This window comes from Euleptes europaea, chromosome 9, assembly GCF_029931775.1.
Source record: "Euleptes europaea isolate rEulEur1 chromosome 9, rEulEur1.hap1, whole genome shotgun sequence".
NCBI classification, from domain to species: domain Eukaryota; kingdom Metazoa; phylum Chordata; class Lepidosauria; order Squamata; family Sphaerodactylidae; genus Euleptes; species Euleptes europaea.
The window spans coordinates 6991513-7014569 of NC_079320.1; the positions used below are offsets into that span (position 1 = coordinate 6991513).

Genomic DNA, 23057 nt, shown 5'->3' on the forward strand with positions numbered 1-23057 from the left:
TGGAGACTGCCTGTTCAGGGTAAGAAGGAAAAACCCATTCCACTGTTGGAAATTTTAAGAACATAAGAAAAGCCATGCTGGATCAGACCAAGGCCCGTCAAGTCCAACCGTCTGTTCACATGGCGGCCAACAAGGTCTGGCTTCATCCAAGTATCTGTGATCCTCACCATTTTGTGCAGGCTGTCCAATCAAATGCCCTGACCAGGATGGCCCAGGTTAGCCTGATCCCATCAGATCTGTGAAGCTAAACAGGGTCAGCCCTGGTTAGTACTTGGATGGGAGACCACCAAGGAAATCCAGGGTTGCTACACAGAGGCAGACCAATGGCAAACCACCTCTGTTGGTCTCTAGCCTTGAAAACCCTATCTGGTTGCCATATGTCAGTTGTGAATTGACCACATTTAATTATTGCCCTGACTTGGATGGCCCAGGCTAGCCTGATCTCATCAGATCCCTGAAGTTAAGCAGAGTTGGCTCTGGTTGTTAGTACTTGGATAGGAGGCCACCAAGGAAGCCCAGGGTGCTATGCAGAGGCAGGCAATGGCAAACCACCTCTGTTTGCCTCATAATAATATAAGAAAAGTCACGCTGGATCAGACCAAGGTCCATCAAGTCCAGCAATCTGTTCACACAGCGCCCAACCGGGTGCCTCTAGGAAGGCCTCAAGCAAGATGAATGCAGCAGCATTGTCCTGCCTGTGTTCCACAGCACCTAATATAATAGGCATGCTCCTCTGATATTGTAGAAAATAGGTATGCATCATGACTAGTATTCATTTTGACTAGTAGCCATGGATAGCCTTCTCATCTTAAAGCCTTCCATGTTGCCAGCCATCACCACATCCCGGGGCAAGGAGTTCCATAATTTAACTATGTGCGCCTTGAAAACCCTACATGGTTTCCATAAGTCAGTTGGGAATTGACCACTCTTAATTATTGGCTTGACCTAGATGGCTCAAACTTGCCTGATCTCATCAAATCCCAGAAGCTAAGCAGGGTCGACCCTGGTTAGTACTGGGACAGGAGACCACCAAGGAAGTCCAGGGTTGCTATGTAGAGACAGGCAATGGCAAACCACCTCTTGATTGTCTCTTTCTGTGAAAAGTCACCATAAGTCGCCACCAAGGAAGGGCTAGAAACCACACTTCCCTAGTAGTTTGGTTAAACTGGCAAAAACATATTTACAATGTCAACACAGAGCTAAATGTCTCACTGCTTACCACCCTCCGCTTTCTTTTATCACAGCTCCGGAAAGCAGTGATGGATCACATATCGGATTCCTTCCTTGAAACCAACGTTCCGTTACTGGTTCTCATCGAAGCAGCCAAGAGCGGCAACGAGAAAGAAGTGAAGGAATACGCGCAAGTTTTCCGCGAACACGCCAACAAGTTAGTGGAGGTAAGCCGGGCTTCTGTCGACAGCAGCATTAACGCCTTGTCTTGGCAGTCGTGTGGCGAAAGCGTATTTGAACAAAACAGAGGTATTCAAGAATCTCGAGGTCTTAGCTGGGAACCTTGGAAACAACCAGAATCGCCTGGCAACCCGACAAACTCAAACCAGCTGAGTTTTGTTTACCCGGGGGGGTCCCCAACCTTTTTGAGCCCGTGGACACATTTGAAATTCTGGCACACCACAGTGGGCACAGCAACAAAATGGCCACCACAGGAGGCAGAGCCAGCCAAAAAACGATTGCCATGGCTTAACTTGAACAACACAGTGTCAATCCTTGTGCTGTGTTGACAGCTGCTGCCAAAGCAGCATTTTAAAAAAAAATCTGCACAGCCAATCAAATCTCTAGTAGTCAGTCAGAAGCCTCGGTGGGCAAAAGCCCTACTTGGCCCCACCCACTTCCTAAAAACACTTGGCAGGAGAGGGGCTGTGGCTCGGTGGTAGATCCTCTGCTTGGCATGCAGAAGGTCCCAGGTTCAATCCCCGGCATCTCCAGTTAAAAGGACTAGGCAAGTAGGTTTTGTGAAAGACCTCTGCCTGAGACCTTGGAGAGCCGCTGCCGGTCTGAGTGGACAATACTGACTTTGACGGACCTTGATGGTCTGATTCAGTAGGCACCGCGTTGGGGACCCCTGGCTTAGCAGAATCAGCATCATGTTAGTATTGTAGTTCATACATGTGCAAAAGAGCTCGGTTGTTCAGCTGAGGCCCAGCGTGCCCTTTCATATGTTGCTGTGTGAAAGGACTGTCAGGTGTGCATGTGTGTAAGGTAGAGGAAGGGGAGATAGGTGTGGCACAGAAATGTTTTAGCATCGCTATTTCCCTACACGGCTGCTTCACCCCACAGCAGAACCCAGTTCAAAGGGCAGCCCATCCTGTGTACCAGCATAAGCCGCACAAGTTGGAAAGAAAGTTGGGAGCTCTGCTAATGCCAGACTCCAGCAGGTCCTCGGTTGCCTCTGGCTTCATCCCCTGAACATCTGGATTTATACCAAATCAGATCATTAGTCCGTCTAGCTCGGCATTGTCTTCACCCCATCTGGCAGAGGCTCTCTATGACCTCAGGCAAAGATATCTCCCAGCTCTACTTCCTGGGGTCTTTTTTAATTGGAGTTTCCAGAGATCAAACTTTGAGATTTTCTACAGGCAGAGCATGTCCTTGTCATGGACCCTGCCTTGGGAGCTGAGGACTCTGAAGCTGAAGTGGAGGAACAGGTTGCCTCTGGGCCCTCAGTACCTCCATTGCAGCCAGTAGCACAGGAGCCTGAAACAACTCAGCAGGAACCACAGCTAGGCAGGGAGATGGAACAAGGGCAGAAAGAAGCTACTCTTCCCCCAACCCCTGCAGTGGAAGCTGAGAATGGCAGCCCTCCAAGCTCACCTGAACCTGATAGGCGTATCAGGACTCGGCAGCGTGTGGTTCTGCAAGGTAGAAGGAGAAATGTTCGCTTGGAGAGGCTAAGCAGAGAGAACGGGTGCTGAGTCGTTTCAGGATGAAGCCTATCCTGGCAGTGCACTGACTGATAAAGGCAGTGCAGGCGTGCTTTCACTTTGCGGAAGCAACCGTGCAGTTTCTCTGTGTTCCAGCTACCGCTCATGATTAATCTCTCCGGCCATTGACCCCTGCCTGCTTTGACGACGCCTCCGACTTCTGACCTCGGTAGACAGCATAATCTTTGTCGCCTGCTCCGAAAGGGGCTAGATACCTCCCGCACGTCTGAGGACTGCAGGCACCGGCTGGCCCTTGGCCTACGCCGGCACAGTCCTGGACCAGTGAATTATGATGTCCCACTCTGAAGAAGAAGAAGAGGAGTTGGTTTTTATATGCCAATTTTCTCCAGCCAGCATGGTGTAGTGGTTAAGAGCAGTGGTTTGGAGTAGTGGACTCTAATTTGGTGAACTGGGTTTGATTCCTAGGGTTGCCAACCTCCAGGTACTAGCTGGAGATCTTATATTACAACTGATCTCCAGCTGATAGTTCTCCTGGAGAAAATGGCAGCTTTGGCAATTGGACTCTATGGCATTGATGTTCCTCCCCTCCGTAACCACCACGCTCCTCAGGCTCCACCCCAAAAACCTCCTGGTAGTTGCAAAGAGGGAACTGGCAACTGTATTGATTCCCCACTTCTCCACATGAGCAGCTGATGCCAGTCTGGTGAACTGGGTTGGTTTCCCCACTCCTACATGTGATGCCAGCTGGGTGACCTTGGGCGAGTCATAGTTCTCTCCGAACTCTGTCAGCCCCACCTATTTCACAAGGTGTCTGTTGTGGGGAGAGGAAAGGAAGGAAATTGTAAATTGGTATGATTCTTCCTTAAGTGCTAGAGAAAGTCGGCATATAAAAACCAACTCTTCTTCTTGAAGTACTTGAAGGGCTGTCATATAGAGGATGGTGCCGAGTTGTTTTCTGTTGCCCCAGAACAGGGGTCGGCAAACTCATTAGTCAAGAGAGCCAAATATCAACAGTACAACGACTGAGATTTCTTTTGAGAGCCAAATTTTTTTAAACTTAAAATATATAGGTAGGTACACTGTTTATTAACTTAATAAACTTTAATTAAAGTTTTAAGTCTTAATTAAACTATAGGTACACTGAATAAAACTTGACATCATACTTAATAATGATCTTATTTATTGATAAAAATTAAATTGTAAGTAACGTATCCATAACATTAAATCATGACAATGACTTATGAACACTTAATGTGAACAATGGCCTTGCATCTCCTTGGAAAGTTTGGGTAAGTCAGGTTTGTATGTTGTTGTTTGTAATTTTAGGCATGATTCCAGGTACTCATCAATAAGACGACTTCTCAATTTACTCTTGATAAGGTTCATGCTTGAAAAAGCTTGCTTGCATGAATATGTAGAACCGAAAAGGGAAAGAACAGCAAACGCTAGTTTTTTCAACTGATCATATGAGTCAGGAATACTATTCCAGGTGTTAAAAATCATCATGTCTTCCTTCTCCAAGTCTTTCAAAGCAGACCACTTGTGCTGTGAACTGGCCGAGGGGCCAGGGAGGGCACCTCGGGGCTTAGGCCCCTCCATCGTTGGCAAGCCCCCCTCTACACTGCAGGGAGTGCCGTGCTCTGGCGCTCCCCTTGCCAGCCCGGGAGGAAGGAGGGCCCACGCAGCAGGGAGGGGGGAGGTGGCGGCCACCAGGGCAGCTCGCTCTCTGCCTCCCCCTCCCCTCCGGGCTGCGGGCGGTCTCAAGAGTGGAGAGAAAGGCACCGCGCGGGGCCGAATGCGGGGCCAGGGAGGGCGCCTAGGGGCTTAGGCCCCTCCGTCGTTGGCAAGCCCCCCTCAACACTGCAGGGAGTGCCGTGCTCTGGCGCTCCCCTTGCCAGCCCGAGAGGAAGGAGGGCCCACGCGGCAGGGAGGGGGGAGGTGGCGGCCGCCGGGGCAGCTTGCTCTCTGCCTCCCCCTCCTCTTTGGGCTGCGGGCGGCCTCAAGAGTGGAGAGAAAGGCACCGCGCGGGGCTTCCTCGTCCAGGCGATGCGCGTCCTTTGGCGCAATGCAAATTAGAGGTTGGGATGCTCCGTCACAACCCCTCCCAATCCTAAAAGAAAACTTGGGCTTACCGAACAAATATCGACACGGCGGCCGCTCCCTCTGCTGCTTTAAAAAATCCCAATCCCCACAGCAGGCCTGCCAGCGTCAGCGGCACGCGGTCGCTGCTTCGTCACGCGAGCGCCTCCTGCGCAGACTCTCTCCCCACAGCAGGCCCGCCAGCATCAGCGGCACGTTGTCGCTCCTTTGTCACGCGAGAGCCTCCTGCGCAGACTCTCTCCCACCCCCTTTTGGTACTGCCATGCTGGTATTTGTCTCGTTCCCCTCCCCCGCCCCCCATCTCGACCGACATTCACAACCTGCGCGCCCGCACGTGAGAAGAGCCGCACTCAGGGGCCCAAAGAGCCACTTGCGACTCTGGAGCCGCACTTTGCCAACCCCTGTGCCAGAAGGTCAGACCAGAACCAACAGGTTGAAATTAAATCAAAAGAGTTTCTGTCTAGACATTAGAAAGACTTTTCTAACAGAGCGGTTCCTCAGTGGAACAGGCTTCCTCGGGAGGTGGTAAATGCTCCTTCCCTGGGGGGTTTTAAGCTAGGGTTGCCAGGTCCGTCCTCTCCTCTGGCGGGAGGCTGTTCTCGGATAGCGTGCGTGTGCGTGCGTATGCACCAAAGCACGCACGTCACTTCCTGTTTAGAACCAGAAGTGCTGCCTCGCAAAGGGCCTTTACCTCTTAGTTTGAATGGCCCTTTACTACTCAAACTAAGAGGTATAAGGCCCCTCGTAAGGTGGAACTTCCAGTTCTAAAACGGAAGTGACGCATGCGGTATGCACGTGCACATTTGCCTGCCGAACCTCAGGTGGTTGGTGGGCAGAGGAATAAATTGCTGGGGGTTTGCCCGCCACCAGTGGGCACCTGGCAACCCTATTTTAATGGATGAGAGGGGTATTCATGGCTATTAGTTAGAATGGATACTAGTCATGCTGCATACCTATTCTCTCTAGAATCAGAGGAGCATGACTATTATTTTGGGTGCGGTGGAACACAGGCAGGATGGTGCTGCTGCAGTCGTCTTGTTTGTGGCTTCCTAGAGGCACCTGGTTGGCCCCTTCCAACTCTGTGATTCATCTATCTTTTAAGGAGACTCAAACCAGTTTACAATCACCTTCCCCTCCCCACAAGGCCAGTGTTGGTCCTGGAGTTTGGTAAAACGGATTTCCTTACGTGATTTCACCCTGCAGGCTTCTGTGTTTCACCATAATTCTAGTCAATGGGTGGATAACCTGTATTACTTGTACCTCGTCAATAACATCTCCAGCATCCGCAAGCAGATTTCACTTCAAACTTTGCCAGCCGAGCAGTACAGCAGGGCGGTTGTGTGTGCCAGGCGCACAGCCAAAGAGATATTCCGGCGTGCTGTCGCTAACAGAAATAGATTAGAAAGTACGTTGGGCAGCTATTGGATTGTCTGTCCAAAACCCTTAATGCAATATTAAAAGTGGAAGGAGTGATGCATTTAGAGGTGGATTCGCAGGGGGAAGACCGGTCCTTAAACTCCCCTCATAGGAGGAGATGGAATTGTGGTGGCTTTCTCTGCAGGCTGAGAGCTTTTATGTTCTTTGACGATTATATGGTTTCACCATCTATGTGTTCAGTGTTTTGTTTACTAGGGATGAGCCATCCCTTAATTTGTTGCTGTTCTGTGGGTCTGTTGTGACTTGGTTTCTGCTCCGATTCTCTTCAGGCAACAAAGCAGAATTTCAGGAAATGAGAAAGATTTCTCTCCGGAAATATTGTGTCAAAATACATATTTAAAATTAAATGAAAGCCTTCTCCAAAAGAAAGAAAGGGAAAATTATATCCTTCTTTGGCAATAGTACGGTTGCAATTCTCGTGAAATAATCTTTCCAAAACTAATGTTTATGAGCCGAAAACCCTTTCCTCCCCTCCAATATTATCGACATATAAAGGGACAGTTTTGAAGGGGTTTGTTTCCTTCTTTTGTGTGTGCATTCCAGAAATACATTTCTAAAAGGACAAAATGTATAAATGTGAGTTCCACTTGAGTATTTCTGGATGTGTGTGTGTTTTTTTAAATAATATTCTGTATTTATGACCACTGAGGAAGGCCTGTTCAGGCTGAAACGCATCTGGTCTAACATTGATCATTTACATTGATTGTATTATCAACTGTGTATAAGAATTTTATAACTGATATTTTTATGTGTTGCCTGCATTCCAGGCCCTACGTGTTAAACGCTTTTATAGTGTACACCTTGCAATAAATGTAATTATTTTGTTATGGTGTATGGTTTGTAGCTCAACTTTTGAAGCTCTCTCTACATATTTGGTTGAGTATTTTGCCCTTTTTCATTGTTCTGTTCAGAGTTTTTAAGAGGCACCGATGCTTAGAAATTCCAGAAAGAAATCAGAAGGAGATTGAGACTGGGAAGGGCAGCCATGAAGGAGCTATAAAAGATTCTTAAGAGTAAGGATGTGTCACTGGCCACCAAGATCAAGTTAATTCATGCCATAGTATTCCCTATTACTATGAATGGGTGTGAAAGCTGGATAATGAAGAAAACTGATAGAAAGAAAGTGGATTTATTTGAAATGTGGTGTTGGAGGAGAGTGTTATGGATACCCTGGACTGCCAAAATAAATAAATAAGTGGGTTCTAGATCAAATCAAGTCTGAACTGACCCTAGAAGCTAAAATGACTAAACTGAGGCTGTCGTACTTTGGTTACATTTTGAGAAGACGAAAGTCACTGGAAAAAACAATCATGCTAGGAAAAGTGGAAGGCAGCAGGAAAAAAAGGAAGACCCAACAAGAGATGGATTGACTGAATAAAGGAAGCCACGGCCTTCAGTTTGCAAGATCTGAGCAAGGCTGTTAAGGATAGGACGTTTTGGAGGATGTTGATTCATAGGGTCGCCATGAGTTGGAAGCAACTTGACGGCACTTAACACTCACACAATGCTTAGAAAGGCATGCCTGCATACATGCCAGCTCTCATCACATTTGGGGGCTGTATGGCCCCGCAGATGTCATAAAAGTCAGGCCATGTTCTCCACCATATAAATGGGTGGATGAGTAGTTCAGGGAGGCGTATGAATGTGAGTGTGAAAAAAGATGGCCTCTTCTCATCCCAACATACTGTGCAGACATTTTCTATTAGAGCAATCAGGACCAAAAATTATGTAGAGAGTTGCATTAATATTTTCAGTATCTGATGAAGGGAGCTTTGACTCTCGAAAGTTTAAATTCTGGAAATCTCGCTGGTCTTTAAGGTGCATCTGGACTTGAATCTTGCTTTTCTTCTGCAGACCAACACAGCTCCCCACCTGAAACTGATTCATATCTTCATCTTGGGTAACAGGCCCAGCTGTAGCTGTAGCTCAGCCAGTTTCTGTCACATAGTAGAGATCAGAGTTGTATAGAGAGCCAGCATGGCGTAGTGGTTAAGAGCGGTGGACTCTAATCTGGAGAACCGGGCTTGATTTCCCACTCCTCCACATGACGCTAATCTGGTGAACCAGGTTGGTTTCCCCACTCCTACACATGAAGCCAGCTGGGTGACTTTGAGCTAGTCACAGTTCTCTCTCTCTTAGCCCCACCTAGCTCACAAGGTGTCTATTGTGGGGAGCGGAAGGGAAGGAGATTGTAAGCCGCTTTGATTCTCCTTAAAAGGTAGAGAAAATTGGCATATAAAAACCATTACTCAACCTCTTGATTCAAAAGGAGCCTTTGAAAAGAGCAGATTAAAAATATACAGCAACTGGTTTTCCCAACAATTTTTGACTGAGAAATTGACTTGATTTCCCCTTCTACACTCTTCCTGCTTGCCATAGTGAATATTAATTGTAGCTGGTTTGGCTGAAGGAGACAGCATCAGAATCAAGAAAGCATTTGCTCTCTGGACAATGGCCAGAGGTAGAACAGATCAAATATCCCTCCTTAGAAGACAGGAATACACACACAGTTGTTATTTGACCTAGCAGAGCGAATGACAGCCCTGGATTAAGGTCCCATCCACCATAGGCTCACAGAACCTTGAGGAAAAATGTTTGTCCCCAAGTCCCAATTTCCCTTCTTTAAAATGGGAACAATGCCTCACAAGGTCATTCTAAAGGTTCCCAGTGTTACTGAGAACTTTTCCCCTTCCCTTTTAGCTTACCCTATGACATTGCTCTGCCTTAGATTCAGGACAGACTTTTTTTAAAGGTAGTTCTTCCTATAATGCAAAAGGGGTTGGATCCTACTTTCTTTCCTGCTTGATCTTGTCTACTTGCCTTTCTTACTTCCGTTCCCATGTCACATGGCTTTAAGAGTTCCGTGATCCCTGGCGTAGACCTTCTCATGATCTAAACGAGGCCTTCCTCCCTCTTTCATCAGCAGCAAAGTTGGCAGGATCCAACCCAATTTATTTATTGAATTTGCTTCCACACTGTGTTATGTCCTTAGCAGTCGTAAGTCTTGGCTGTAAATCTGAACGAGACCCTGCAGTTTACCTGTGGCGTGCAGAATTAGGTTCCAAAGTACTGAGTCAGCAGTGGCTGTTTTCTGTTTAAAACCTGTGTAGCCAGCCTACTTGGGAAACCACTTGCAGAGCAACTTGCAATTTAATTGTGCAGGGAAGGGGCTATAGCTCAGTGGTGGAGCCTCTGCTTGGCATGCAGACGTTCCAGGTTCAATCCCCGGCAGCTCCAATTAAAGGGACTAGGCAAGCAGGTGATGTGAAAGACCTCTGCCTGAGACTCTGGAGAGCCTCTGCCGGTCTGAGTAGACAATGCTGACCTTGATGGACCAAGGGTCTGAGTCAGTATAAGGGAGCCTCACTTAGGGATGATAATTCTTTGGTGGAGGGGCCATAGGTCAGTGGTAGAGCCTCTGCTTGGCATGCAGAAGGTCCCAGGTTCAATCCCCGACATCTCCAGTTGAAAGAGCCAGGGAGCTGGTGATATGAAAGAACCTGAGAACCTGGAGAGCTTCCGCCAGTCTGAGCAGACAGTACCAACATTGATGGACCGATGGTCTGATTCAGTATAGTGCAGCTTCATGTGTTCATGAGCTTCTACACCAGGGGTGTTGAACTCATTTGTTACGAGGACCAGATATGACATAGGTTATTTATCCATGGGTACTTGGACTCACATTTGCCTCCTGTCTGACTTGGTTGTTCCTTGGAGTTCTGCATGAGTTTTCTGTCCATTAGAAATTACCTCGCTGCCAGCCCTCGCAATGTCCAGGTCTTCCCATTCCTCTGTTAACCTGACTCTTCCTTCTCCCCTGAGCTCAGCCTGGCTTAAATCTCCATGCAGAAGGCAAAGCACTGAACACAGAAGCTTGCTTTCTCTCACAGCCAATCACAAAGCAGCATGTAAAGAGGCGGGGATTCAAATGCTTCCTGCTTTCTCAGGGCTCTTACTGAGCAAAAGAAAGGCTTTTTAAAACCAAGGCTTGGATTATCCCCCCTTTGTTTCAGATTGCTCCGTTTTTTGTTTTTTGTTCTTCAAATGCTTTTTTATGCGGCAATTCGGTTTTGGCGGGCGGGATTTTATCTCACAGTAAGCACTGTGAAGTAAGACAATTACAAAGCAGCATTTAAAGGGCCAGGACTTGATTTGGGCTTTGAGACTGTTGGTGCAGAGATTCCCAACAAGAAAATGTGGGTCCAGCCGGCAATGAACCTCAGCACCTTTGTGTGCTGATTACTTTCCTTCCCCCCTCCCCTTGTGCAAGTTTCCAGGGATGTCCAAAATAATCAGTTGCCAGCAAAGAGCACTTGTTGGCGGCAGAGCTGTATAAGCCTATATTTTATGGTGATTAAAATTTGATATAGTACAGGCAAATCAATAGAATCGCAGGGCAGGATAGTCATTTGCAGCAGATGGAACTAAAGAACGGCACTTCTATTTCTGCTTTATCGTCTCTTTGTCTATTAGGTTTTCAGCAGCCATTCATTAATATCCCCTTGACCCACGCGGGTGTCATTTGGGGGAAAATTTCTTTGGGGTTTGCAAAGTCAGGATGCCGCATCTTCCTTCGACTCTCTTCTTCTTGAAGTGGTGGTGTGTGGCCCAAGATGGCTGAAACTTACAAAAAGGGAAGAGAAAGAAACTCAACCTAAACTAGACAAAGAACCTAAAAGTTGAGCTGAAAATTATACAAAATACAAATGTATTTTATTATGGAAGAAGAAGAGTTGGTTTTTATATGCCAACTTTCTCTCCCAGTTAAGGGGGATTCAAACTGGCTTCCAATCACCTTCTCTTCCCCTCCCCACAACAGACATCCCCTGATGTAGGTGGGGCTGTGAGAGCACTAACAGAGCTGTGACTTGCCAAAGGCCACCCAGCTGGCTTCATGTGTAGGAGTGGGAAAACAAATCCAATTCACCAGATTAGCCTCCGCCGCTCATGTGGAGGAGTGGGGAATCGAACCCAGTTCTCCAGATCAGACTCCTCCGCTCCAAACCACCGCTCTTAACACTACACCACACTGGCTCTCATTAAGGCAAGTAATTTTGCCCCTTTTCTAAATCAAATCAAGCCTGGAATCTCCCTAGAAACTAAAACGACCGAACTGAGGCTGTTGTACCCTGGTCCCATTATGAGAAGAGAAGAGTCACTGGAAAAGTAAATAATGCTAGGAAAAGTTGAAGGCAGCAGGAAAAGAGGAAGGCCCAACATGAGAAATTGTGGCCCAGCGCCTGATTTCTCAAGATGACAGCGGCGTTCCGCAGTTTCACTGCACTCTCACAACCCAAGTATCCCAATGTAATATTTGAATCAGCTCGCCTTTGTAGAGCACACTGCTCTTTGTTGTGCCGTAGCAGCTGTTAGAATGAGGACGGGGCAGCCACAGTCAGTGGAAGGAACATCTTTATGTCTTCCTTTTGTACAAATCTATGGTGAGACCACGCTTGGAATACTGTGTGCAGTTCTCGTCACCACACCTAAAAAAGGATATTGCAGAGCTCAAGAAGGTGCAGAAAAGAGCAACCAAAATGATTAGGGGACTTGAGCAACTGTCCTATGGGGAGCGGTTAAAACGCTTAAGGCTGTTTAGCTTGGAAAGAGGGCGGTTAAGGGGAGACATGATAGAAGTCTATGAAATTATGCATGGTATGGAGAGAGTGGACAGGGAGAAGCTTTTCTCCCTCTCTCATAATACTAGAATGCGGGATCATCTGCTGAAGCTGGAGGGTGAGAGATTAAAAACCGATAAAAGGAAGTATTTTTTCACACAACTCATAGTTGTGGAACTCCCTGCCCCAGGATGTGGTGATGGCTGCCAACTTGGAGGGCTTTAAGAGGGGAGCGGACATGTTCATGGAGGAGAGGGCTGTCCGTGACTACTAATAAAAATGAGTGCTAGTCATGATGCATACCTATTTTCTCCAGGATCAGAGGAACACAGGCAGGACAATGCCGCTACAGTCATCTTGTTTGTGGGTTTCCTAGAGGCACCTGGTTGGCCACTGTGTGAACTGACTGCTGGACTTGATGGGCCTTGGTCTGATCCAGCATGCCCTTTCTTATGTTCTTAAAATGCATTCTGTTTGTCCTCCAGTGTGGCCGATACTGTCCGGAGGCATTTCCTCTTTCTGCTTTTTTTCTATCTTATTAGGGTGCCTGAGAGGTGAACAGATGGGAATGATGCAAGTTGGGAATGATGCAAGTTGTCATCCCCAAACACTTTCATAGTTTGTGGCAACGTATGTGGTCCCCCTCCTTCATTAGCTAAAACCATCCAGGTCCCTGATATAAAGACCAGACGTGTCTAAGGAATAAGCTGTGGGTTCTGCCAACCCAGGTCTTTGGCGTACGGCTGCAGGAGTTGGAATATTCTGGCACAAAGAAGATGCAGTTGCAGTTTCTGGCTGCAAACCTCCCCCAGTGGAAAACTGCCTTTGCAGAGTCGCGTTGGAGGAGGGGGGTGGCTCAGACAGCTGGTGTTTTGCCGGTTTCAATCCATCCTTCAACAACCTTTATCAGCAGGGCTGCTATGCAGTGCAGGGAATCTAGCTCCGCTTCACGGAGGTGTAGTTGGGAGGACTAATCTGGCCAATGATACCTCAATGAATTTTTATTAGTAGAAGAGTTGGTTTTTATACCCCGCTTTTCTCTATCTTTAAGGAGTCTCAAAGTGGCTTGCAATCACCTTCCCTTCCCCTCCACACAACAAACCTTGGGAGGTAGGTGGGGCTGAGAGAGTAGGGAGGGAAATGTGACTAGCCCAAGGTCACTCAACAGGCTTCATGTGGAGGATCAGGCATTCAAACCCAGTTCACCAGATTAGAGTCTGCTGCTCATTTGGAGGAGTAGGGAAATCAACCCGGTTCTCCAGATTAAAGTCCACCACTCTTAATCACTATACCATGCTGGCTCCAATACTTTGCAAGCATCAAATATCATCACTGTTTTTGCCATTTTCATGGTTTTTAAAAAGGGTCGGTGTCAGGCTTTTTTGCGTCCTAGGCAAGGCTAACTACTTGTGCCTCCCGTTGGAAACCAATTTTCAAAAAACAAATGTCTTGTAGAAAAAATAAAAGCACAAAAATTTAAATTGCTACTTTAAAAAACAAAAGTGCCCCTCAGGTCAGTTCTGCACCCCTTTCAGGTCTGCGCCCTAGGCGACCGCCTAGTTTGCCTAATGGTAACACCGGCCCTGGCTTCAGTAGGTTCATCAACAGGTAACCACTCAGCGGGTGGTGCAGGAAAATGCCATTAAGTCGCACCCAACTTACAGCAACCTGATAAGTTTTTCAAGACAAGAGATTAACAGAAGTGGTTTTCCAGTGCATGCCACTGTGTAGAAACCCTGAACTGACTCAGTACAAGGCAGCTTTGGATGCTTAGGTGTTCATATGGCTTTTGGGGATGGGCTCAGTGGTAGAGCATCTCCATGGCATGCAGAAGGTCCGAGCTTCAATCCCCAGCATCTCCAGTTGAAGGTAATAAATAGGTGAAGTAAGATCATAGGAAAGGCCATGTTTGATCAGACGAAGGTCCATCAAGTCCAGTAGTCTGTTCCCACAGTGGCCAACCAGGTGCCTCCAGGAAGCCCACAAGCAAGACAACTGCAGCAGCATTCTCCTGCCTGTGTTCCACAGCACCTAATAGAATAGGCATGCTCCTGACATGAAAGACCTCAGCTTGAGACCCTGGAGAGCAGCTGCCAGTCAGAATAGACAAGACTGACCTTGATGAACTGATGGTGTGACTCAGTATAAGGCCTCCTTCATGTGTTTATGTGTTCATGTGGCATTTGGGGAGGGGTCTTGGCTCAGTGGTAGAGCATCTGCTTAGCATGCAGAAGGTCCCAGGTTCAATCCCCAACATCTCCAGTTAAAGGCATCAGGTAATAAATAGGTGACATGAAAGACCTCTGCCTGAGATCCTGGAGAGCTGCTGCAAATCAGAGTAGGCAATACAGACCATGATAGACCGATGGTCTGACTCAGTATACGGCAGCATCGTGTGACTTCCTCAGTGGTCTCCCATCTAAGTACTAACTAGGGTTAATGTCTGAGTTCTGGTCCATCTAGGTCAGGGCAGTCTCTCACAACCTGACTTGAATACAACCCGAGTTCTGCTGCCCTTGATAACAGTCCCAGACCTCATCGCTGGTGTAGAACGTAGCTGCCTGCCTCACTAAAGCGATACATCTCTGAGATGACCAACTTGTGGCTACTGTAGCGTTGAGCTTTATCAGCTGTTTGTTTCCACCCAGCAGCGCCCACTAAAATTCTCTCTTCCACTTGGCTTCTGGGCGTCCGACTGTAAGGTCACCTGTGTCCTGTGCCCTATCAGGTTGTTACTTCTGGGAGATCTCCAGGCCCTGCCTGGAGGCTGGCAACCCTAGACTCACATGTAGGTGTTACCATAAGCACAGAAAGTTGCAGCCCTGGTGCTGTCTGAGCCAATAACCACACCAAGGGGGTGAAAGGGAAAGATTTTATTTGTGATCACAAATAGGTGGCCAAGCATCCAAAAGCCAAGCACCCTGTTGTTCTACAACACTCACAATATAAGGCATCCCATTTCTTCCTTCACTTACGTGTGTGTGTGTATGTTAAGTGCCGTCAAGTCGCTTCCGACACATGGCAACCCTATGAATCAATATTCTGCAAAACATCCTATCCTTAACAGCCTTGCTCAGATCTTGCAGTCAGGGCCGTGGTTTCCTTTATAGAGTCAATCCATCTCTTGTTGGGTCTTCCTCTTTTCCTGCTGCCTTCCACTTTTCCTAGCATGACTGTCTTTTCCAGTGACTCTTGTCTTCTCATAATGTGACCAAAGTACGACAGCCTCAGTTTAGTCATTTTAGCTTCTCGGGTCAGTTCAGGCTTGACTGGATCTAGAACCCACTGATTTGTGTTTTGTTGTTGTGTTTTTTTGCAGTCCATGGTATCCATAATATCTCTAGTCGCCACCCATAGTTCTTCTGGTTTACATTCACTTGAATTTAGTAATGCAAATCTGTTCTTTACATGGTCTTTAAACTCTTCAGGAATGTTGCTTAGATTGTATTTTGGTGCTATGAATATAATGGTGTTTATCTTGATTTACGATATTAACAATTCATGATCTGTGCTGCAGTCGGCTCCTGGTCTTGTTTTAGTGGAGAGAATAGAGCTTCTCCATCTTCTGCTTCCGTTATACATATTAGGAATTTTACTGATTCTAGACTCCTAATTGGCACGCTGGATCACAAGTCCTTGAGCATGGGCAAAGCTTCCTTGGTTATATAACTCCCCCTGCAGCTACGTGTCCATCCTTAGAGGCGGCCCGCTTGCTGACAAGAGGTGTGTTTTGGCAGTTCCTACGTCATTAGGTAACTCAAGTTCACTTCAGAAGGGCAACTGGACCATGTTGTGATTTTCAGCACTTGCTGTGAAACCCAAGATGTTCTTATCTTATCATTCCCTGCCAGAGCCGTGGATGCAAGACACAGCTTGTTGCAGCTAAGCAAGTGCAGCTACGCTTAAACTTATCCTTATTTTGGGCCTTGGTCTTTTTAAGCCTTGGTGTCATGGGGCAGGCTGCTGAGGCTTCCTCAGACAAGGAGAACCTTGAAGCAGCAGGCAGTGGAAAGGAGGAACAGCAGCAGTCTGAGCAGTCGCAGACAGAGGAGTCTCCCCCCCCCCCGCCTACAACCGCCCAGAGCAGGGAACTCACCTGTGTCAGAGGGCCAGCCACAGGCAGGGTCACCAGAGAGTCCAAAGTCACTGCGGCAGAGGTTCAGAGCACTCCTACACAAGCATAGAAGGACTGCTAGACTGCAGGCCAAGTGAAGAGCTCTCCCTGCTGACAGTGATGAGGCTAATGAGCTGCACGCAGCAGGGAATGCTGAGTCAGAGGAAAAAGCAACAACTGGTTCACCCAAGACCTATTTAAGCAGGCACTTGCATCCAGGCCAGTGTGGGAGTAATGTGTGCCATCACCCTGTGCTAACAGCAACTATACTGGTTTCTGAGTGCTGTGTGCCTATGACCCTGGATTGAACTCTGACTATTCTCTTGGACTATGTTTACTACTTGAGACCAAACTCTGCAGGTAACCTGGCTTTGACTTTGGATTGCTCTTGACCCTGCCTCCCTGCTTGGGGCCCTGGGCCTTGACACATGGTCTCATAGGAAATGGTGATTGAACATGGCATGTATGCTTAGTAATTTCATTTTTCTTGGTGTTCTCAGCATGCCGAATGATAACCCAAGCCATTTCCCAAATGCTTCCCACATTTATGTTCTTATGCTGAAAACTTTCAAATATCTATTTGTTTTGTTTTGCTGATGGACTCCAGTCCAGCCCAGAAATGCCCATCTGTCAGTCACCTTTGTCCACTTCATCTCACATTGCCAAAAGAGCCAGGCTAGTGAGTGATGCATAGGTCTGAGCGCAGTTGATTTCCCTGCAAAAATCCACTTTTGGCCAGAAACCAACCAATGGAAAGTCACAAGGCCCCATTGGCACATGAACACATGAAGCTGCCTTATACTAAATCAGATCCATGGTTCATCAAAGTCAGTATTGTCTACTCAGACCGGCAGCGGCTCTCCAGAGTCTCAGGCAGAGGTCTTTCACATCACCTACTTTCCTAATCCCTTTAACTGGAGATGCCAGGGATTCAACCTGGGACCTGCTGCATGCCAAGCAGATGCTCTACCACTGAGCCATGGCCCTTCCCTGATCAAGTGTCCAAGTGCACACTAAGATTGTGGGTTTGCTTAGTTTTGCACTTAGTTTTGGCATGAGGCAGAGTCAGGCAGCATCCTGATGTGGAGACGTTTGCTTCTAGCCATGCAAACGGGGACGTCTCGATACATGATCATTCATGGTTGGGTTTGGAAGGCGAATGTCAAAACTCTCATTCTCAGATTTTGATTTTGTTCCATTGCAATCAGAACCATGCCACTACAAATGAAACTGCAATCCGCAAGTGTGCCTGTGTTCTGGAAAGCAATCTTGTATTTTCTTAGGGCGCTTTCCCTTTAGGCCTTGCTAATGCAATAGAATCTAAATAACACTTTAGCTGCTGCGTGCGTTGCTTGAGTGAGACAAAGCAAGAACTGGACTGAACTCAACTGTGTGTGTGTTAAGTGCCGTCAGGTTGCTTCCGACTCATGGCGACCCTATGAATCAATGCCCTCCAAAATGTCCTATCTTTGACAGCCTTGCTCAGGTCTTGCAAATTGAGGGCTGTGGCTTCCTTTATAGAGTCAATCCATCCCTTGTTGGGTTTTCATCTTTTCCTGCTGCCTTCAACTTTTCCTAGCATGATGGTCTTCTCCAGTGACTCTTGTCTTCTCATAATGTGACCAAAGTATGACAGCCTCAGTTTAGTCATTTTAGCTTCTAGGGTCAGTTCAGGCTTGATTTGATCTAAAACCCACTGATTTGTTTTTTGGCAGTCCACGGTATCCGTAACACTCTCCTCCAACACCTTATTCCAAAGGAATCTGCTTTGTACCTATCAGCTTTCTTCAGTGTCCAGCTTTCGCACCCATACATAGTAACAGGGAATACTATGGCATGAATTAACTTGATCTCTGTCACCAGCTACACATCCTTACGCTTCAGAATCTTTTCTAGCTCCTTCATGGCTGCCCTTCTCAGTCTCAGTCTCCTTCTGATTTCTTGGCTGCAGTCTCCCTTTTGGTTGATGATGGAGCCAAGGTATAGAAAGGAATGATGAAGCCAAGGAATAGAACTCAATTGTACCACCCAAATGCTACTGAGCTTACAAGCCTGTAAGCAAACCAAAAAATCGAATCTGGAGCTGTCCTTGGCAGCCCAGTCATGGGTGTCACCTAAAGCTGCCACCCCCGGCTGCCCCCTCTCCAATCGCTGCGCCACCGTGGTATAGTGGTTGAGAGCAGCGGACTCTAATCTGGATAACCAGGTTGGTTTCCCAATTCCTACACGTGTAGCCAGCTGGGTGACCATGGGCTAGTCACAGTTCTCACATAACTCTCTCAGCCTCACCTAAGGTGTCTGTTGGGGGGGCAGTGTGATTGTAAGCTAGTTTGATTCTCCTTAAAAGGTAGAGAAATGTTTATGCCTGGCCTGGGGTTTTTACCTGAGGTTCATTGCTTGCTGGACTCACACTTTCCTGATGGGAGTCTATGCACCAGCAGTCTCCAAGCTCAAATCAGGATGTATTTAAATCCCTGTCCCTTGAAATGGTGCTTCGTATTGGCTGTAGTAAGATAAAAGTGTCCTCCCCCCCAAAAAAACCTATAGCCCTCTCCTCCATGAACATGTCCGCTCCCCTCTTAAAGCCTACCAATTTGGCAGTCATCACCACATCCTGGGGCAGGGAGTTCCACAGTTACACTATGTGTCGTGTGAAGAAATACTCCATTTTATCTGTTTTGAATCTCCCACCCTCCAGCTTCAGCAGATGACCTCTTATGAGAGAGGGAGAAAAGCTTATGTGGCTTATTATACTTACCTTTTTCCAGATGCACAATTACGGTTCCTTCAATTGCCATATTGTATCCATTCCAGGGTGTAATTAAACATCTTGCTTGGTCGTATTTTTTAGTTATGAATGGCTGCAGCAGCTGACGGGAAAACGTAAAGGTTCCCGCTGTAGCAAAAGGTTGAGCCAGGATCTCTGGGCTTGATGCATGGAAGCGGCAGAGTCGTCCCGGCTTGAGCGATTGCCTCTTCCAATCTACCTGGTCGCTCTCATCCATTCCGGGAGGCTGACAGCTCAAGGCATGATTGTGCATTATAACGTCCTGGCCCCAGAATTGTTGGTGGACAGTCAGGTCAGTAAATAACATTATGAAGCAATTGGACTGCTCTGGTTCACGCAGGAGGAGATTGAGTTTAGAAACTGATGGAAAGAAGAAAGAAGGAAAAAAGGAAGAAGGAAAGAAGGAAGGAAAGAAAGTTTTTATAGGCCGACTTTCTCTACCACTTAAGGGAGAATCAAACCAGCTTATAATCACCTTCCCCTCCCCACAACACACACCCTGTGAGGTAGGTGGGGCTGAGAGAGCTCTAAGAGAGCTGTGACTAGCCCAAGGTCGCCCAGCTGGCTTCAGGTGTAGGAGAAGGGAAACAAATCCAGTTCGCCAGATTAGCCTCTCATGTGGAGGAGTGGGGAATCAAACCTGTTTCTCCAGATTAGAGTCCACAGCTCCAAACCACCTCTCTTAACAAATACGACATGTTGGCTCTCAGCAACACACACACACACACTGCCATCGCCAATGTGATGATGTCATTTCTGAGGAATACCTGGAAGCGATAACAGTAGCTCTAGGAATTGCTGAAAACTCTATGATAAAGCCATAGAGTTTCTGTTGATTCCTAGAGCTACCACCATCACTTCTGGTTATTCCCCACTAGTGACATCATCGCTCTGGGAACGCTGCCCCCACACCATTTCCCCACCACCCACTCTCCCACTGGTTGTTAGATTCAGCCTGGCAACCCTGGGGGCTGCACAGCTGTAATTCAATTGGACAAGGCAGGAGAGCTTCCCAGTGCAGTGAAGGCAAGAGGGTTAGGATTTTGGTTTTGCTTGGTCACCCAAATAGTTTGAGCTGGCCTTAGAAACTTAGAATGGACACCGGCAAACCAGGAGCAAAGAATCACCTGCCGTTTGTTTGGGGTGCTATGGTATGATAACCATCTTCAAGTACTTGAAGGGCTGTCATATAGAGGATGGTGTCAAGTTGTTTTCTGTTGCCCCAGAAGGTCGGACCAGAACCAACGGGTTGAAATTAAATCAAAAGAGATTCCGTCGATAGGAAGAATTTTCTAACAGTTAGAGAGGTTCCTCAGTGGTACAGGCTTCCTCAGAAGGTGGTGAGCTCTCCTTCCCTGGAGGTTTTTAAGCAGAGGCTAGATGGCCATCTGTCAGTAATGCTGATTCTGTGACCTTAGGCACATCATGAGAGGGAGGGCATCTTGGCCATCTTCTGGGCATGGAGTAGGGGTCACTGGGGGTGTGGGGGGGAGGTAGTTGTGAATTTCCTGCATTGTGCAGGGAGTTGGACTAGATGACCCTGGTGGTCCCTTCCAACTCTAGGATTCTATGACATCCATGGCAATGACTGGATCTCAGGGAGCTCCTTTGCGGCGTATCAGCGTGAAGGCAGGAAAAGTCTCCGTTTCTCTCTGTGAATAATTACTATTTTCTCATGCTCAAACACCTTAAAGGAACGGTCGGATGGATTTTCTTCAAAGCCCCAGCACGATTTCACCCACGGGCTCGGCAGCGAGCCTGAGAAAATTTCAGCCTCGGGGCAACAGCTCGAGAATGTTTATATGAGGATGAGAATAAGGGCTTAGCACGAGAGCGCCATCTCAACCTTAACAGTGGTGTCACGGTGGATCGGCTACAGCACTCTTCAGTAAAATTGTGTGTTTCTTTCCTGATCCGCTGGTAGCTTTTAAAACTTCAGAGGTTTGGAGGGGGGGGGGTAGGGAAACCCTCCATACCAGTCTGCCATTTTGGTATCTGATGGCTAGAAAAATTAGCAAAGGGTAGAGAGAAGCAAGAATGGATCGTAGGAATCGAGTGATATTGATCAGGTGCATCAATGAAAGTGTCTCACATAAGTTGGCTGTGTAAGTTCTGCACCAAATACACTCCCTGACTTTTATATCTCTGTCTATGAGTACTGAGTTGTCTTTCCAGGCTGAATTGTATCTCAGTTCTAGTAAGGGTTGCCAACCTCCAGGTACTAGCTGGAGATCTCCTGCTATTACAACTGATCTCCAGCCGATAGAGATCAGTTCCTCTGGAGAAAATGGCCACTTTGGCAATTGGACTCTCATGGCATTGAAGTCCCTTCCCTCCCCAAGCCCCGCCCTCCTCAAGCTCTGCCTCAAAAATCTCCAGGTATTTCCCAACCCGGATCCGACAAACCTAGTTCTAGTGATTGTTTGAGATCGGAGAAGAAAAAGGAGAAGAGTTGGTTTTTATATGCTGACTTTCTCTACCACTTAAGGAAGAATCAAACTGGCTTACAATCTCCTTCCCTTCCCCTCCCCACAACAAACACCCTGTGAGGTAGGTGGGGCTGAGAGCTGTGACTAGCCCAAGGTCACCCAGCTGGCTCCACGTGTAGGAGTGGGGAAACAAATCCAGTTCACCAGATTGGCCTCCGCCACTCATGTGGAGGAGTGGGGAATCAAACCCTGCTAGAGAGGGGGAGCTCACCACCTCCCTAGTATTGAATGTTACCACAAATATTTGTGGGATTGTTAAGGTCTAGGTGCTCTGACCTGGATGGCCCAGGATGGCCTGTTCTCATCCGATCATGGAAGCTAAACAGGGTTAGCCCTGATTAGTACTTGGATGGGAGACCAACAAGGAAGTTCAGGGTCCCTATGAAGAGGCAGAAAATGGCACACCACCTCTGTTCAGGTCATCCCTTGAAAACCCTGTGGGGTTTCCATAAGTCAGCTGCAACTTGACAGTTCTTTCCACCACCAAGGTTTCTCTGGTCCGATACTTCCAAATGCCTGTTCCTCCCTGGCTTTTCATAGACGATGTGGTTACCCTTTACCATCTGCCGAGTTCTGACCTGTGGATTGGTGGTTTTGGAGGGGCCGTGGCTCAGTGGTAGAGCATCTGCTTGGCATGCAGAAGGTCCCAGGTTCAATCCCCAGCATCTCCAATTAAAGGGACTAGGCAAATAGGTGATGTGAAAGACCCCCGCCTGAGACCCTGGAGAGCCGCTGCCGGTCTGAGTAGACAATACTGACTTTGATGCACCAAGGGTCTGATTCAGTATAAAGCAGCTTCATGTGTTCATGTGTTTTGATTAGCTCATCCTTCCCTTCCTATTTCCCAAGTCAGTAGGATCCCAAGACTGTATATGGGTTGCCCTGTTCCTTCAGCTGATTCCCCAATGAGTGGCAAGCTTTGATACCTCCCCAATGTGCTGCACACTCTCCCACATTTCATCCTGTGTACCCATAGCCAGGGCACTGCCGGACACATGTTATTAAAGGGCCATCCTGAAGCACCTTTCTCGCACATTTAGCTTGCTAGCAGCCTATCACCCGAGCAAAGAATGTTTGTTTTCTTCTTTTTCCTTCCATAAATATTTTGTACCTTTCGCTGCTTCGTGTTAATACCTGATTGCTTTATAAAAACAAAAACAAAAAAAATGCCTAGAACTTATTTTGTTCACAGATTTGTGGGGTGGGGGGAGAGCTACATTACTCTTTACGTGGTCCCTGCTATTACGATTCAAAGCAGGCATCCCATATTTCAGTTGTGAACAAGGTGGACTCGTCCTGCATGCAAACAGATTCCATCAAGCTGCGCTTTCATCTGAAGGAGCTAAGCAATCTCTCTGTGTAGAAAGCCAATGAAACCGGTATCTTCATGATGTAGGATGTGAATACCTTGGAAAATAATGATTTTGAACAGAGGGCCATCTGGAGATGCTGTGCTTTTTCCACCTGTCGCCCATTTCCCTGTGCAAAATCCCCTCCCAACTTATTTCCCACCCAGAGGGTCAAACTACATTTTTGGGTTTTTTAAGAGTTGGGTGCAGCTTCCCTGGACGTTGAATATTCTGCACATGTGTTGGGAAAGGGTATTTAGAG

At 47.4% G+C, this 23057-nt stretch overlaps 1 protein-coding gene across 1 annotated transcript in view; it reads left to right on the forward strand.

The window, feature by feature from the left end:
- The window catches only part of CTNNA2 (catenin alpha 2), a 633745-nt gene that overhangs the window by 471877 nt on the left and 138811 nt on the right, over positions 1 to 23057 (forward strand). Inside the window, exon 9 of the mRNA XM_056855155.1 lies at positions 1245 to 1397. Within this exon, the coding sequence (XP_056711133.1) occupies positions 1245 to 1397 (153 nt within the window). The remainder of the gene's footprint in view (positions 1 to 1244; positions 1398 to 23057) is intronic.